This window comes from Fringilla coelebs (assembly GCF_963513975.1).
Source record: "Fringilla coelebs genome assembly, chromosome: 1".
Taxonomy (NCBI): domain Eukaryota; kingdom Metazoa; phylum Chordata; class Aves; order Passeriformes; family Fringillidae; genus Fringilla; species Fringilla coelebs.
The window spans coordinates 128043444-128061482 of NC_140028.1; the positions used below are offsets into that span (position 1 = coordinate 128043444).

Sequence of the window (18039 nt, forward strand, 5' to 3'; positions counted from 1 at the left end):
TGGGGCCGAGCGGTCACAAGCGAACCTTGAGGGGCTCCAGAGAGAGTCGGGGGCTCTCCAGCCACGGGCATCGTGCCACGGACAGGTTGCCTTTCGCGAAATCCGCGGGGTGGGTGCCCCTAGGCCGTATGGTGCCACTAGCAGCTCCCCCACGCCCCCACGGCAGGGCATTATGCCGGGAGTCTCCCGCTGGCTCCGGGCCGTGCTGGGGTCTTGGAAATGCAGGAAATGATGTAACTAAAATTCAAGGTACTTGGGGGTAATAGGGTTTGCTGTATTTAGCGCGGAGGTCCCGGACGTTTCCCCGGGAAAGAAGGACGGTCCGAGGGAAACAGCACGGTCAGACGCTAATGGTTATTGTCACCAGATCAGAAATCGAGTTGGAGCCAGGAGCGCCCGGTGCGGTGTTCCCAAGCCATCAACGTAGCCAAGGGGGACCGGACGGCAAATCCGAGCGGCGTGGCTGCAGCCCTCCCCCAGGGCGCTGCGGGTGGAGGTGCGGGGGCACCGGGCTGCAGGGCGGCGGGGCTGGCCGAGCCCCCTCGCCGGCCGGCTACAGGGGTGGGGGGAGCCGGAAACCTCCCAGTCGCGGCGCTCCGACTCGGAGATTGCTGTTGGTATTCACTTTAAAAAGAGGTTGAATGGGACTTTTTTTCCTCCTTTTTTTCCCCCTCTTTTTTTTTTTTCTTTTTTTTTTTTTTTTTTTTTTTTTTAAGCCAAAGCTTTGTTGTGCTAAACTAGTTGGACGAGTTAGGGTGTCGCTGCTCCCGATTGCTCTGGCCAATGGAACCCGATCCACCCTGCTGTGCGTAAGAGCGCAATTAAGGATTTAACCAAGCCTATGCTGCGCCCCAGCCAGCAGTCTGCCGGAGACAGACACCGCGCCGCAGCCTCCTCCCCCAGACATGTCTGCTTAGACCCGAGCAGCCCCGCCGCCAGCCCCAGCCCGCCGCCGGCTCCGAGCTATGACAGGAGTATTTGACAGAAGGGTCCCCAACATCAGATCCAGCGACTTCCAAGCTCCTTTCCAGACCGCTGCAGCCATGCACCACCCGTCCCAGGAATCTCCCACTTTACCCGAGTCCTCCGCTACGGATTCCGACTACTACAGCCCGGCGGGGGGAGCCCCGCACGGCTACTGCTCGCCTACCTCGGCTTCCTACGGCAAAGCGCTCAACCCCTACCAGTACCAGTACCACGGCATGAACGGATCTGCCGGGAACTATCCTGCCAAAGCCTATGCAGACTACAGCTACGCCAGCCCCTACCACCAGTACAGCGGGGCTTACAACCGCGTCCAGAGCTCCGCCAGCCAGCCAGGTGAGAGCCGAGGGGCCGGGGTGTGCGGGAAGCTCCCGCGGCTTTGGGGAGGCTAGGAGAGCGCGCCCCGGCAGATCCCTGACCCACGGAGCGCGGGGATGCGGCTTTTCCTGAACCAGAAGGGAAACTAAAAATAAATAAATAAATTGGGGGGGGTAAGAAAATTGGGAGTGGAAAAAAAAGTGTAGAACTGGTTTACTCGTCTACTTCTTTTGACCAGCTCGCATGATCTAAACTACAAATTGTAGGAGTAGTACTTTAGCGCTTCTGTCAGCTGCCCCCGGGCCCCCACGGCTACCTCCCTCCTCCTTCCCCCCGCAGGAAGAGGGAGAAAATAGCCGAGCCTTGTTGCGTGTCTCAAACTCAGGTTCGCGGTGTTGAAGAAAGTTTCCTTCCCCCTGTGCTGGAGGGGCGGGGGAGGAGACTGGGAGGGGGAGACCAGCAGTGGCGGGGCTGCGAAGCCGGGAGGGTTTTTCGCCAGAAAGCGTCGCGGTTTTAGTGCTTTACTTCTTTGTAACTTGCTGTAGGGGAAAAAAAAAAAAAAAAGAAAGAAAGAAAAGGGGGGAAAAAAGGAAGAAGGGGTCAGGGAGGGAAAAAAAAAAATAAACAACCCCGTGGTAAAGCCAAGCGGCTGGGGCTTGGCTGGGACGAGTGCGGTCGCGGCGGCGCTTGGGGACACGCCGGCGGCGGCAGGGGGATGGCGCGGGTGTGCGGAGGAAGTGGTCGATGCCTTGGGTCCGACTTCGCTCCGGACAGAGCTCTTCCCAGCAGGGCCCCAACCATCCTCCCACCACCCGCGCATGCCCTGCGCTCCCGCCCGCGCAGCGCTGCGCGCCCGGCAGGATGCCCGGGGCGGGCGTGGGAGGCGGAGGAGGAGGGCCGGGGGTGGCCGAGGCCGGTGCGGAGGGAGCGGGTTCCCCCCCGTCTCACCGCGGGGAGCCGGCGGAGGCTGCGTGGGGCCCCCGCCCGACTGCGGGAGCCCCGGGGGGAGCCGCAGGGGCCCGTCGGGCCGGCGCCGCTGCCCGGCCCGGCCCGGCCCGCGGGCGGGATGCCGCCCCGGCGGCGCGGAGCTGAGCCTGTCCCGAACTTAACAAGTCTGCGTCTCTCTCCCGCTCTTGCGCCCGTGCAGAGAAGGAGGTGGCGGAACCCGAGGTGCGGATGGTGAACGGCAAACCAAAGAAAGTGCGCAAACCCCGGACTATTTATTCCAGCTTTCAGCTGGCAGCGTTGCAGAGGAGGTTTCAGAAGACCCAGTACCTCGCCCTGCCCGAGCGGGCCGAGCTGGCAGCCTCCCTGGGACTCACGCAAACACAGGTACCGCGAGCGGCCCGGCCCGGCCCGGCCCGGCGGGTCCAGAACCCGGGCTCACCCCGGCGCGGCGGGAAGGGCTGCATCGGTCCCCGCAGAGGGGCGGGAGGGGCGGCGGGGAGCCACAGCCGCGAAGCACCGGCTTGCCAGGCGGGCATTAATTGTGTCGCTTTCCCTCCCCACTCCCCCTTTCCTCCCTTCTCCTCTCCTCCCGCCCCGCTCCCAGGTGAAAATCTGGTTTCAGAATAAAAGATCCAAGATCAAGAAGATAATGAAAAACGGGGAGATGCCTCCGGAGCACAGCCCCAGCTCCAGCGACCCCATGGCCTGCAACTCTCCACAGTCACCTGCGGTTTGGGAACCTCAGGGCTCGTCCCGCTCCCTCAGCCACCATGCCCACGCACACGCTCACCCTCCAAACTCCAACCCGTCCCCTGCATCCAGCTACCTGGAGAGCTCCACTTCCTGGTACCCCGCTGCCAACTCCATCAACTCTCATCTCCAACCCCACGGCTCCCTACAGCACCCGTTAGCGCTGGCCTCTGGGACGATTTATTAGAGCCTGACCCTTATTATTTTATTATTTTTTTGTTGTTGTTCCTTGGACTCCTGTGTTTTACTGTTAAGGAATAATAACGAAAGGAATGCATTTGGGGAATTTTTAAAAGGGAAAAGAAACAAACAAAAAGTTTAAAATGTGTAAAGCTTGTGCATGTAACTTATTGCATTTCAAAGGAAACCCTTTTTTATACAATACGGACGTTTTTTGGCTCAGCTGTGGACACTATCATTGGTGCCTTGAAATCTATGACCTCAACTTTTCCAGAGACTTTTTTCAATGTTATTTTAACCCTGTAAATAATTGTAGATAGAGGAATTAAACTGTATATTCTGAATAAAATAAAATTATTTCGACCAAGAGAAATGTTTCCAAATTACCCCTTCTTCTATTAATAAGAGGGAAAAAAATATCATACTGATTTGCTTTCAGAAAGAAAGTGAGGAAAGAGGACGGGAGCTGGGAGTTTATATTCTGTTCCAGTGCCGTGCAGTGCCACCACAGTCCGGGCGTGCTGGCAGGATCCGGCCCTTGCAGGTACCCACGGGCGAGCCGAGGGGCGGCGGTGCTCTGTCCCCGCTGGGAAAGGGGCTCTGGCAAGACCGCGTACATCTCACTGCACAGTGCTGTAAGCTGAAGGGAAAGCTGCCCGTCCTGATGCGAGAAAGCGAATCTCTCGCCTTAAGCCGCCCTGAATCCTTTTCTGAGAGCAATTAGCGTCGAGAGCTGCACACTCCACAGCCCATCAGTCGCCCGTGTGCGCTCGGCTAATTATACAAATTACGTTTCCGTCAAAGGGAGCCACTAAATATGAGAAAAGAATAAAATGAGGGCCCCGCTCCCCTCGCTCCTGCTAAAAGCCTGCGGCGGCTTCGACTGAAGGAGGAACGTTTCAGAGGTACTTTTATTGGTTTTATTTTATTTCTACACGATTTAGGGAAAAACCCTTGCAGCAAAGCAGTCCCTAGCGCTGCCCGGTGCGGGAGGCACGGCTTGGGCGAGATGGCCGGAGTGCTGCCCGTGGCGCGGCCCCCTCGCACGGAGCATGGGCTCTCTCCCAGTCGAAATCCTGGCCCGGGGGCCCCCGCGGCGGCGCCCGTTCCCACGGGGACCCCCATCCTAGGGGGCAGCGGCATTTCACGGCCGTGCGGGGTACGGCGACAGCAGAGAACGTGCCAGAGGCGTCGCTGGAAGCATCCCCGAGATGAAAGATGCCCCTCCGGCAGCTGAGGCTGGCGGGGAGAGTGCTGGAAGGGGGGGAGGCGAGGCCTGAAAAGGCACGCTCCTACCCTGGGGCGCACTTACCTATCTCCAGTCTTCCTCCCCGCTGCCCTCCCCCTCCTTTTCTCTCCTTCCTCTCCTGCCTGCCATGTTTTGTGCGTGTGCGTGAGTGCGGCTTGCGCAGTTTTCTCCCCAAAGAAAGAAGCCCGCGTTTGCTGTTTTGTAGCGGGTTTGGGGGTTGGTAAATATCTTGCAGTACAATAGACCAGTTTGTTCAGTTGTGCTCCCTGCACGCCGGGGAGGCTGCGGGGGTGCCGGAGGCAGGGCGGTGGGGGCTGCCGGCGGCTGCCCACCCCTGCCCGCTGCCGACGAGCGGCCGCCCTGCCGCGGTGCCCCGCCGTTCCCCATCTCTTCCGCCGTTCTGGGGACCGTCTCCTGCTCATTTAACTCGCAAGGTTTCAGGGACCTCCCGCGACTCTGGGGCTGACGAAGAGCTCGGCTTCATCTCTTCTGCTCACTTCCATCCTGTGCAAAAAAATTTTAAAAACTTGACCCTTTCATTTTCTTCCGCTCTTTTCCTCATTTCCCTCTAGACAAGCATTCAACCTGCAGTAAGAAATTCTCCCCTCCCGGAGGTCACTTCCCTTTGCAGAAAGGTTTGGACACAAGAGGTGGAAGTCAATTTCCCAGGTGGGTCCACCCACCCCTTTCTTTGAGGAGCTGCCGCGGGGCTGTTGGGTTACGGTAACCTGCCGGGGCCGGGACGGCCCGGACGGACAGCACAGAAACAGCTCCGGGAAGGCGGAATGCCGGCAAGCAGCATACCGGGCAGAAATGGGAATTCACACCGCGACCTCTGGACTAGGCATCGCTCGCCTCTCCAAGCCAGCCGAGTCAGCTCGGCTTGGTTTCCATGCCGGTCCCCCTTGCTGCTTAATTTCTCCTCCTCCCAGAGCGGGTTGGTGTTGGTCGGGAAAAGCCTGGCATCCCTCCCGTGGAGAGGATAAGAAAGAAATGCCCTCGCCGGGGCTCCCCGTCGCGTGGCCCCGACCTCGATGAACACTCAGAGTCTACGGCTGCCCGCCCCTCCGGGAGAGCCCAGGGCCAAGGGGATGGATGCTCCTGTCCCCTCTGTCCCCGCACATACAGGCAGGCACACCCCGGCGCCTCTTCCCGCCTGGGTGCACCCCCTGGGCTCCGGCGGCGGCCGGAGGGAGCCTAGCTTGGCCAGGCCTCCCCCCTTGCTTCCCCGGGAAAGGGATGGCATGAACTGTCCTTTGTCTGATGCTGGGTTTGGGCTCGGCGGATTGCTGGCTCGGGGCTTTCCCCGCCCCTCCCCCTCTTCCCCTCCCTTCTGTTTTCCTGGCGGCCACTTCCATGTGGAGCCGGGGCAGTTCGGGGAGCCGAGAGGAGCCACATTCCTGTGGGTGCCGAGCGGCTCCAGGGCTGAGCCACAGGGCCTGACACACACACACAGAGGCGCGCAGACACACAGACGCACACGCACAGAGCAGCCTACAGCCCCCGCTTCCCAGATCGAGAGCTCCTGACACCGCCTGCCCTCCTTGGGGTTCTCACACCCGCAGCATATCCACCCCCGGCTGCGCTAGCCCTCGGCTGGGACGCACACCTACATCACCCACACGCAGACCCGGGAAGTGCTGTCTCGTTGCCGGGCGCCTCGGTTTTCCTCCCTCTCCTTGCCGGGGAAAGAAAAAACACCCCCTCCAACCTGTCACGGTGGCAGGGCAGCCCGCTTGTCAGGCGTTCCTGTCGCCCTCTTACTCCTCTCGGTGTCCCCCGGGCATTCGCTCCCCCGCTGCCGCGCTGCCTGCGCGGGCCTCCGCGCTCTGCCCGCTCCACCGCCGGCAGCGCTGTGTCCCCAGAGTGCATCCCACATGTGGCATCAATTAAAGATTTCTGCCACGCAATTTTGCGACTGACAGACTTTAGGTGTTTCGGTTGTGGATTAAGGAACGGAGATCTATTGCTTCAGGAAAATCGGGGAGGGGGGGAGGGGGGTGTGGGAACCCCCTCTTCTTGCTTTCAGTCATTTAAGATATTGCTTGCAGTAACTCAATAACCTGTTTTATAGGTCAGATAAGAGCTGTGAAAATAGGAAACGCGAAGTTTACATTAAGCCTCTCTCTCTCTCTTTTTAGGGAGACTCTGTGTTGCATCAGTTAAATAGTTCTCTTTGTTCGGTGGTGCGTCTATTTATATGCGATTCAGGGAGGATGATAAACAATAGTTTATCTGCCTGGAATACAGACCTGATAAATCCCGCCACGCACCCACGTCCCGGCTGTCTGTGAGAACACCTTCCACTGACACGACCTTCCAAGCCGCGAGTAAAACTCACGGCTCCCTCACCTCCTTAATCACCTTCAGGTGAGGCCCAGGGTGCCAGCCCCGGCCAGAACCTGCGACAGATTGGGCATTTGGCGAAGAAGAGTTTGGGGGTGGCTTCTCGCTCCTCTTCCGCTGCCGCCTGCCCCTCGGCTCTCCCGGAGAGGCTGTCTAAACCTCAGCCTGTGTTTTGCAGGATGGCTCAGCCAGCCTCTCCGGGCCGGATGCTGACCGGGCTTCGTGCTCTGCAGCGGCATCATCTGCCTGGTTGGGGAGCTAGCCCTCCATTCCAGGAGATCTTTACTGTCTCATCGATACGTACCGTATAACGCGGTTTTTGGGGTTTTCGCCTCGCGCTATCCACTGAGCTTTCTTTTATTCTCTTGCTTTTTACTAATGCGCATGGAGAAAAGGGCGCGGAGGTAGACAGCGGGCTGTCAGGAGCGGCTGCGGTCGGGAGAGGCCAGCAAGGGCCGGGGAGGCAGCCCTCCTGCCCATGGGGCCGGCCCCGGGCGCTCCCTCTTCGCATCTGGACCCTGCGGAGACTAACCGGAGACCAACCGGTCCGGCGGCACCCGCGCTTTGATGATTTAGGTCACTAAAAAATGAAGCGGGTTTGTGTATTTCGTGTCCAGGGTTAATAAAAGTTAATCAGGAGTCGAAAGCCAACTAGCCCAGTGAGTTACCCTCGCTAGCTGCAGGTAGTCCTGTTAGCCGGGCTCTTTCGATTAATTAATTACAATTGAGTCGGTTCTGTGATAATTTCCCTAAGGACCCCTGAGGACCGGTCCAGCGGGTGCGCGGGTGCGCAAAAGGCCGCTGGCTCCACAGCCCGCCGCGGAGAGTGGCACCCCGAACCCCGCGCTCTCCTCCGCCCGGTTCCGAGGCTCCCGAGGCTTGTTGCCCGAAAGTGACGTTCAGTCACCTGAGAGAAGGCACAAGACAATGGCGAGCCCTCTTTTGGGGATGGGTGGGGAGCTCGGGGATGCTTCGGGCGCCGGGGAGAGGCTGCCGGGAAGAGCCGAGCCGAGAGGCGGACTGATGCAAGGCGGGAGCCGAAGCAGCAGTCCCTGACTGCACATCAGGCTCGCAGTCGTTGAGATTTGGACACGTAACGCTGCAGACCACTGATTTGCTATTTTCTTAATTCCCGCTCTTCTCATTCCCTATGAATCAAACAGTCTTTTGTCCTTCAGAGTTTGATTTGATCGCTACTGTTCACATTTCACTTTTGTATTTTTCCCTCCCTATACCATTACTCATTGAGTGCCCCGTGAAATTACAATCGTACATTTTCAACTCAGCAACCCATTTGCAGTGCAAAAATAGGGTCTAAATAATGGCTGAATTAGCCCTACTGGACAGTTTCAGATGTAACACTCTGTAATAATTATATTGCAGGCTGGATTAGGATGCTATTATCATAATCTGGACGTTTACAATTATCTGTAATTTGCAAAGATGCGCCAGGTCTTGATTACAGCAGGTTTTTTTTATCAAGCTAACCATCACTAAACAGTGACAGTAATAACAGCTAATTTTGCTGGCAATATAAGAGGTGCTGGGGTGTGCAAACAATTTCACACCTGGATGTGCTCACTCAACCAAGAATATAGAGAAAGAGCTTCTGCCCTGAGACTCAGAAAAATATTCTCCACTGCTTCTGTTCAGTACAGATTTCTAGACCCCGATCCTTGCTTAGCAGATTTTCAGAGGGGTAAGTTTTGGGGCTCGCTCGGGTTTGGGGCTGGTTTGGGGTTGCTCCGCGCCTTGCCCGTCGAGGCACGCTCCGTCTTTGCTCCCCCACATCGGCGGTCATTCTCTCGCAGGTGGTTTCCCTCCCCGGCCGGACCCCGACAGATAAGCGCCCCCTTTCCCCCGATGCTGCCGCGGGCGGCGGGGATGCGGCGGGAGCCCCGACGGGACGGGCTGCCGGAGGGGCGGCGCGGGACTCGGCGGCCGGCGGAGAAGCCGTGCGAACCCCGGGCCAGCCCCGTCCGCCCGTGCCCGCGGCGGGGCGGCGGCAGCGCCTTTCCGCAGCTCTCCGCGGCCCGGGGCGGCGGAGCCCGGCGGCGGGCGGGCGGGCGGTGGCGGAGCCGGCGCTGGCAGCCCGGCGGCGGCAGGTTTGGCGCTGGCGTGGGGAGCTGCCGCTGCTCCATCCATAGATGACGCTGTTTCACGAGAGTCTCCCGGGGCGGCTGCCGCGCGAGTGGGAGCCGCTGCTGCCATTCACTCCCACCCCGCTCCCGGGAAGGCCTACCTTTCCCACCTTCTCCCACGCCGCTAAGCTAATGGGGCTTTTATTATTATTGTTATAGTTTATTTGCTCGCTCGCTCGCTTGTTGTCTGGGCTTTTTCTGAGCCTATGTGAGGAATCACTGGCGGGGGAGGAGGGCACGACGCAGCCAGAGGCTTTCCGCGCCGGCACCCACGCGCGGCGTGCGGGGGAGGACGAGACCCCCCAAGCCCACGAGAGGCAGCGAAGCCCCCGCTCCCCCGCCCCCCGTGACCGCCAGCGCAGGGGCGGACGGACCGCCCGCCGCCGAGCCCGCTGGGCGCACGCAGCGAAAGGGTTAAAGCGCCTGCGGGAGCCGCCGGGCCGGGCCGGGCCGGGCCGGGCTGGGCCGGGCCGGGCTCCCCGGGCTGCGGGACTCGCTCACCGGGGCATCCGCCGCCCTTCTGCGAGGCAAGGGGGAGCCCGCACAGGGGCCGGCGTGAGGGGGAGGGGGGGTGCAAAGCGGGGTTTTCTGAGAGATGCACACAATGCTGTTGGTTTAAATGTATGGTAGCTTTCTCTCCAGTGTCATTTGAATAATTCAGTGAGCCCCACTACCAGCTGTACTTCTGAAGCCTCTTCCATTCTTTTCAGCATTATAATTTTGGTTAATTTTCAATTTTAGGCCCTACGTCTCTGCAATTTGTGTATGAATAACAGAATAATTTTCCTCTTTTGTTTCGCCTTTCCTGTTCCTGAATCTAAATAAAGATGGCTTTTTAGTATTAAAAGTGGAAGAAAATTACAGGTAATTATCTTTGACGGTAAAAACGCTGTAATCAGCGGGCTACATGAAAAATTACTCTAATTATGGCTGCATTTAAGAGAATGGAAAAAAACCTTCTTGTGGATAAAAACCTTAAATTGTCCCCAATGTCTGCTTCAAATTGGATGGCACTGCAGCTGGAGGCTTTGTTCAGAATTGATCCTGGGGAGCTCTGAACCCAAAGTTTCACAGTGGGAAGGGGAAAAAAAGAAAAGAAAACATTTTTCCTAATGTAACAATACGAATGGTAGAAAATGACAAGACTGATCGGTTTTAAAGCACTCTGAAGACTGACTGAGCGTGGAAGTTGCTCAAAAAAAAAAAAAAACCAAACCAAAAAACACCCCCCAAAAAACTGGTATATTGGTAAGTAGTCTTTGCTTTGTGTCTAATTATAGTGACTGTCCTTTTGCACGACTGTATGTAGCTGTCATTATATGGAGCACTCTGAGGATCTCTATTGACTTCTGATAAATGGCTCAGTGGTTTCAAGGTTCATAATTTGAAGGATGCCCAGGTCTCTAGCCATTAATTCTCGCAGTATGGGGCACCCAGCTTGGATGAGGAAAAGGCTTTTCATTGTCAGTTGTTGCTGTGCTTTCCACAAGCCGGTGCGGCTGAAGCTGGCTGGACAGCGTGTTGTGTGCCTGGGCACCTCTCAGGGCTTTGCAAAACATTCCTCAGCTTGCATTGTCTGCTCTTTGAAACAAAGGAGGGCGCCTCCTTTCTTAATAATTTGGAGTCTCCAACCTTTGGGAAGAAAGACAGGGCTCCGAGCTTTGCCTCGGCGAGAAAGCTCAGCTAAGCAGCGGAGCAGTAAAATCGCAGCAGAAATGGCCGGGTGATTAGCAACTTCGTCTAGGCGTATCTTTGTGGATTCGGTACCTCCTGTCTTTAAGTCGTAGCCTTAAAACCAACTAAACCACCAGCTACCCCACCCCACTTCATATTTTCTTTCTTTGTTGCAGATATATGCTTTGGTAGGGGTGTCTGTGCACTCAGGCAAGCTGGGCACAAGGATCCCTCTGCCCGGACCGATCTGGGGGGCAAGTCGGGGCAGGTGGGGATCCGCTAACGTGAAGAGAAATAGGAGCCAGGCGGGCGTTTTGTGGCTTTTACTCTATATATGAAAGAAGACAAAAACATACAAAGTATATGTACAACTAAAATTCAACAATATATACAGAAAGGTTGCTCGGGGAAAGGTCCCTCTCGCTCAGTGGTTGAGGCTGCCGCCGGGCAGCGCTGAACCGTCCTTCCCCGGCCCGCGGCGGCGGGTCTGGGTCTGGCCGCGAATCCCTCGCTCTGTCTTTCCTGCTCGTCTCCGGGAGACTGTCCGGCTGTGTGCGGGTGCGGGTCTGTGCGGATGAGGGGGCTCTTCGAGTGAGAGACGGTGGTTTCTTCTGAGCCGCAGCCCATTACATTTTGAGAAAGCATGCAGATTTTGCTTCGTGGTAATGTTCCAATCTTACAGTATATTTGCATTTTTCAACCAGTTCTCCTTTTCCCCCCCAATCTTAATTTTTTTAAAAAATCACTTCTTCTGTCTTTTAATCCTTTCCCCAGTTCGGATTTGGTGAATAAAAATGAAGGAGCTTTGACTAGTCTCTCTTTCATCATGTAATGTCTTTAGCTCATTAAACAAGTAAAAACGGCTGCCATGGTAGATTCAGGTTCTTGTGGGCAAAGTCTGTAAAAAGTTTGTTTTGACGTATACTCCACAGAGAAAGAGGCTGGTGCCTTGGAGTCCAAAGGAAAATATCCTAAAGAGAAGTGTCTTCTGTGCGCCAGAATGAAAATTGTGTCTTTCTGTTCAAGATCAATCGCTGAGGTTACTTAAAAAAAAAAAAAAATAAAGCCACTCTGTCTCTTTGCCGCATCTACAAGTTCACACAGAGCCTGTTAGCTGGCACGGCTTGGCAAAGCAGGGGAACTTCTTGCCATGTCGAGACGAGGCGTTCTCGGGAGATTATTTCATTTGGACAATTCACATCATTTGTGGTCTCTGCATTGTGTCTTGATGTGGAGAAGAATACCAGTGAGAATAGCCAGGCATGTAGCTGTTTGGAGGCATATTGACTCCCTTGGCAGAGGCTGAAACGTCCCAGACTGGAGGCAGAGCTGGAGAGCGAGGGGAGAGGGCAGCGGAGCCGGGAAGAGGGTCGCTCTCGTGAGGGTTACTGCCCTGCTTCAGCAGCTTCTTGAATTTGGAGCGCTTGTTCTGAAACCAGATCTTCACCTGTAAACCGAAACGCATTAGACATTAGGCTGCCGTCAGCGCCCAGGGCACGGCAGGGAAGACCCTGGGGGCCGGGGGTCTAATCTGGAGAAAGTCTTGAGGGCACACGCCAGTCGGGTGTGGAGCTGGGGATGGGGAGAGGGGAAGGAGGGGTAGCTACGGCTGCTCTCGGGCTTTGGATGCAGCTGGAGAGAACAAGGGAGGCAGAGCAGAGCTGGAAAGCGAGAGGGATGCAGGTTTTAACCTGGGACGTTGTTTTCCCGAGCAGGCCACGTTGTTGTTTCCCTGAGCAGACCGCATGCTCTGAGGTCTCCTGTTTTAGTGCCTCATTCAGAATTTTGGAGGTCATTTGATCGTTCGGGCAAACTGTTGTCAAACATGGGCAATCATATGATTTTGTGCCAGGAGACAAGAGCCAATAGACAAAGGGCATCTTACAATGAAATTGTGCTTCTGAAATCCTCACGATCAGATCAAGCAGTCCATGCTGATGTGGCAGGGGAGGAGGCACAATAGAATCAGGATTGCGGCTTTATATTAAAATGGATTATTAAAGAAAGAATATTTTTATTTTCTCTGTGAGTAATAGTACATCAGCATTGCTTTGGGTCTCATCCTGCTCCTAACCCAGCAGAACTCCCGAGGAGGGAGCCTGCACTCGATAAGGTGTGCAAGGATCAGGCCCACTGGCAGGTCAGAATTATCATAGCAATTATTTATAGGTAAGACATGTATACAGGATGTATTTTTTTTAATCAATCAAACAGAAAACAAATTCCCCATGAGTATTTGACCTCTCAAACTCTGCAATCATAATGTTAGGGGATAAGCAGGGCTTCTTCTTTAGCTGCAAGATCAGGATCGGGCCCCTAAGAAAAATCTATGCACACAAGCGCGAAAGAGAGACAACCGTGAGACAGAGCGTGCATGCTGAGGATACTAAAATCCCATTTGCAAAAACATCAGGCCCATTCCCATTATTAATGTTTGCTGAGTATTTAAAAGTCGCTGTCTGGAAGAGACTGCTGTCAATGACATTGATAAAAACCTGAAGTTATTTTCTAGGCTCATAGATTCACATGACAACATTTTGCCCGGCTTGATCCCATCTATCCATGCACTTCTCCACAAACCCCAGCCTGGTAAGCCTGTAATGCCTCATATGTCTTTCAAGCTTAAATTAGCAGAATGGCACAGCTACTCCAACCACACTTAACTATGGCTTAACCTGCCATAATTTTGTACACGGCTGTCTTTGATCTTCAGATCTATTATCACCTTCCGTACATTTTGCCCAAGGCTAACCACCGCATTTGCGTTAGTCATCCAGGGTGAATTAACTATTGATTTAACAGGTATTTCCTAACGCGTTTCTGCTTCTCATCTACCTATAAACGTTGCGACGAGGCAGCTTTGCTTTTAGCTCTACCTCAGGCCCAGCGATTCCTTGCCTTTGTTTTGTTCTCCTTTTCACAGCTGGCCAATTGCATCTCAGTGCTGCTGGAATTATCTGAAAATATAGGCAATTTTAAAATATTATGTGTGAAATCAAAAGGGAGCGCTTGCTCGCAGACGGCTGAGGGAAGGGCGCTTTCAGCTCTCTCTGCGGCTGCCCGATCGCTGCCGCGCGTCAGCTAAGTCCTAGCGTGGAGAGATGGGAACCGTGTGCTTTACCTTTTCTACCGTTCCCGACAGAGGCCAAAATGTTTAGGGAGCATCATACTTTGCTTGGCCTTTGTTGCTCGAGCAGGATTTCAGTGATTTGGAATTCCCAGTAATTACCTGTGTCTGGGTAAGTCCTAAAGAAGCTGCCAGTTCAGCTCTCTCTGGAAGTGCCAGGTACTGAGTCTGCTGAAAGCGATGATTTAAAGCCTGGAGTTGTAGACTAGAGTAAATGGTTCGAGGCTTCCGAATCTTTTTCCCTTTTCCATTAAATCTGATTTCACCGTTTTCAATCACTGTGGTTTTTTGCTGATCTGCAAGCAAAACAACACAGCTGAAACATCACCCTCCTTAGCTATTAAACGCGGGTATTTTGGCTGCCACGGCTCCTAAAAACGCCAAAGCCCGTCCCGACGCCTGTTTAACCCCACGGCGCAGGCACAGTCTGCCGCTTGGGAGCTACCGGGAGAAAAAACAGCTGTCCAGGCATAGTGGGCACGCTCTCCTTCTTCCCGAGAAGAAAAAAAAAAAAAAAAAAAAAAAAAAAAAAGAAAACATTTAAAATTTAAAGTGCAGCGCTGGCTTTGCGAAGGTATGCCTCGTTCCAGGGCCATCCAGGTTTTAGTCGGCTAATTGACTTCGCGTCGCCAGTTTGGTGGTCAGTGAATCACCAGTCCGAGACTTTTAACAATGCTTTCCCCCCCCCGCACCCCTCCCGTGCCCCTCTGGATGGATATGTACGTCTCCCTGCAAAAAAAGAAATACATAAATCAGACGGCCCCCGAGCGGAATGCGACCCGCTCGCCTGGAAACTTTCACTCCTCAGGTGTTAGCAGGAATTTTGCCTAAAGCCGGTCCCGCCGTAACAAAGGAGCGCCGAGCGCAGCCCCTCGCCGCCGGCCGCGGGGCGAGCGGGGACGGCGCCGGTGCGCAGCGCCGCGGTACCGCCCGCAGCCGCCGCCGGCGCGGAGGGAGCGCGGCGGCCCCGCCGCCGGTACGGCAGCAGTAGGCCCGCGGAGGGGCCGCGGGAACAGGCACCCCCCGCCTTTCCTCCCCGCCGTCCCGCGCACCCAGGGCTGGCGCCTGCCTCGGCGGGAGCGGGGGGCACGGCGGGGGTCGTTATGCAGGTGCCCGGAGGGGGGGCCGGGAAGAGGCCCGGGGATGGAGGGAGCGGGGGGAGAAGCTGGCAGTGGGTTCGGGAAGCGGTGCCGGCTCACCTGCATCGTCCGCCCGCGTCTGGCTGGCCGAGCTGCTGTTGTGGTAGGACTGGAGGTAAGGGCTGTGCTGCGAGTGGCTCACGTAGGGGTAGGCGGCCAGCGAGCGGTGGTTGTAGGAGCCGGCGCTGCCGGAGTAGGGCGAGCTGTGGTGGTGATGCTGGTGGTGCGGGTGCGAGCCGGCGGCGGAGTGCAGGCAGTGCAGCGGGTAGTGGGCTCCGGCCATTGCCGGCGAGCTCTGCTGGGAGTGGGGCGGCGGCGGCGGCTGCGGCGGCGGCGGCTGCTGCTGCCCGAACTCCATGAAGGCGGATTTGGAGGAGTCTTGCGCGTCCAGCCCGTCAGCCATCGTAGTCATGGTCATCATCAAAGTTTGGGAGGGAGAGCGCGGTGCTCCCCGGCTCGCCCCCCGCGCTCTGCCTCCTCTCTGCCCAGCCACCGCCGCTCCCCTTACCCGCCGCGGCACCGCTGGAGAGGCGGCGGTGATTTAATTTAATTTCTTTTCTTTTTTTTTTTTTTTCTTTTCCGCCTTTTTTTTTTTTCCTTCCCCCCCTCCTCTCCAAGGAGCCGTTGTGCGAGGGGCCTCGTTCACTGAGGGAGGGGAGGAAGGGGAGGGCGGTGTGCGGGGTGTGTGAAGGGGGAGGGCGGGCTACTCCCGCCGCTTTTTTGCGCCGCTCTTTTCCCTCATCCCCCCGGCGCGTGGGGTGGGTGTTGTTTTTTTTTTTTTCTTTTTTTTTTTTTTTTTTTTAGTTCTTTTTTTTTTTCTTTCCTGGTGGGGTGGGGGGCGTGGAGGGTGGGGGCAGTTTGAGGTGGGAGCCGGGAAAGTTGGGGCTCCGGCGCTCCGACTTGAAGGGCAGGGACGCGCACGAGTCGAATGGTTCGTCTCCGGAGGGCAGCGCCTCCCTCATTGGTCACTCGGCCCCCTGACGTCATAGCCGGCAGCGCGCGCGGAGCCCGCGCCCGCCCCCCTCGCCCCCCCCCCCCCAGCCGCGCGCGTTGCGCGCCCCGCGCGCGGGTGGGGACAGGGGAGCGCCCGTGCCCATCCCCCCGCACCCCGTTCCCCCGAATCGCGCATTCCCCCGGCACACGACCCCCGCCATCCCCCTCCCCCCCGCCTCCTTGCGCGGTATTTTCGCTGCGGCGAAGCGACGCGCAGCGCATTTTTCCCCGCTGAACGCAGCAGCAGCAGCAGCAGCTCCCGTAATGGCTTTCAAATATATGCAAATGGCTACGTGCGGTTGGCGGTTTTGGCAAAAAGCTTGATTAGGATATAAACGACCCAAGGAAAAAAAAAAGTGCCTGCGCCCTAAATTTGTCTTTAGATTACAATTCCAGTTGATTTTATTTTATTGTCAACATTGTTAATGATAAAAATAGAGTCGTTTTACAGTTATTTTTACTTTCTGGAAGGAGGCAATTAGACTTCTAATCAGGAATACACAAAAATCTCCCATGATTAACTGCAGTACTTTGTTCAAATTGCTGCTATAAAATTCAGAACAATTTGCCTGTAATGATTATGGACTGGGTTTATTTTGGGAGGTGGAATAAAAGTGGATATAGCATAAATTATCCTCTAATTATACACCAGTGTCGCCTCAATTATCCTCTTATCAAAATGGTTGTCTAACTGCCGCATTTAGTTTCAATTCTCTCCTTTTTTCTATAAAAAGAACTTCATACCTTGTTATTATTAATCCATTTATTATTTGCAAGGGGATTTATATCCGAACATCCAGGTGGTATTACCACTTCTCTTTCAAAGATGGACTAGGGAAAGACATTAAGTTTGATCCAGCACGGCGGAGGATCTCTCTCTCTCCTCTCTCTCCCCCCTCTCTCTCACCCCCTCTCTCTCTTTTTTTCCCCCCTTTCCCTCGCTTAAATCTCCTCGCGTCCAGCTAAGCATGAACTCCAGAGACAGACCCCACCGGAGAGGACTGAGGTAGGAAGGACCCTGCGGAACTCGCTAAGCCTAAAGAAATCCGAAAGTTGCTCTAGATGGGGAAAGGGGCTGGAGGCTTCGGGCTTTGAAAACCAACACCGGCACCAGCAGCCGCTGCTTCCAAAACCTCGCGCAGCCCAGAGACGTCCCCAGACCGATCCCAGGTCTTGACACTGCCTCTCACTACGACATTCCCTGAGGATTGGTTTTCAGATTCTGCAGATGTTTATATATATTTTTTAATTTTTTTTTTTTAACGCGTCGTTTGTGGAAATACTTAGAGGGTTTTAATTTTTCTTCCTGGATTTTTTTTCTCTTTTTCATTTTTTCCTTTATCTTGGAGTTCTGCTTCCCCACAGCCCGATCATTACCTCTGGGAAGCCGAAGGATGCTAGCCCCCTCTTCGCATACCATTGGGGAGGGGGGGAAGAGGGGGAAGGAGGATGCCAAGCGATGCTCTGTCGGTGGAAGGGCATAACCCGTAGTCTCTCTGCGCTTGTAGTTCATATGGCTTGTTTCAGGGGGGCATGGGGGAGGGATGTTTTTTTCTTGTGTGTCTGGGATGTTCTGAGCCCCCTTAGCCACCCTCTCATCGTTGTTTCACTTCTTGAGCCCTTGGAGTCGGTTCAGTAACTCTGAATGCAGTTGTAAGTGTCTTGCCTTGTTCTCCGGCTTTTAACAAGGGTTCCACTTTAACACGCGAAAGGGTAACCCGATCCAGGCGTTTACAAATCTACAATGAATAAAAATATAGAGAAAAGGGGAAGAGAAAGGAAAGAATTCCTACTGAGACTCTTTATTCATAGGTGTAGGTAATGTACTCAACAGGAACAGGTACATTTGGCAGTTTTATTGCTTTATACCCTCCAGCTTGCTGTTAACATCACGAAGGCGTTTTTTTCGCAGGTGCACATACTAGCATTTTCTCCAGCAGCAAGAGCATGCATAACAAAAGATGTCAGAAAATAGGCTGGGGAGTGTTTGCAACACGTTGTTTTCTTGTTTCGAAATAATTCCTGCCTCATAATGGATGCTAACCCCGGAATGGGGTAAAGTTGGGCAGGAGAGGAGATCGCTTTGAAATAATACCTATATGCCGCCTTGGCGGAGAGAACAAGGCGTCTGAGTCAGACAAAAAGGAGAAGAAGAGAAGACAGGGAGAATCTGCAGGAACTGCTTCCTGC

General features: G+C 55.1%; 2 protein-coding genes across 2 annotated transcripts; one reads left to right on the forward strand and one right to left on the reverse strand.

The window, feature by feature from the left end:
• Window positions 1-387: 387 nt before the first annotated feature.
• DLX5 (distal-less homeobox 5) lies at window positions 388-3187 on the forward strand (the record flags this gene model as incomplete). The annotated part of the gene is given in 5 exon segments (XM_084211657.1): window positions 388-881; window positions 884-931; window positions 934-1320; window positions 2450-2634; window positions 2855-3187. Coding segments are annotated over 5 exon segments (993 nt in total). The 5' UTR covers window positions 388-841.
• An 8598-nt stretch (window positions 3188-11785) lies between these two features.
• Window positions 11786-15771, reverse strand: DLX6 (distal-less homeobox 6; the record flags this gene model as incomplete). Its single annotated transcript, XM_084206192.1, has 3 exons — window positions 14917-15771; window positions 13820-14013; window positions 11786-12037 (listed from the first exon to the last, which is right to left on the reverse strand). The coding sequence occupies exons 1-3, from the start codon at window positions 15275-15277 to the stop codon at window positions 11786-11788; spliced, it is 807 nt and encodes a 268-aa protein (XP_084062318.1). The 5' UTR covers window positions 15278-15771.
• Between the last annotated feature and the right edge of the window lie 2268 nt (window positions 15772-18039).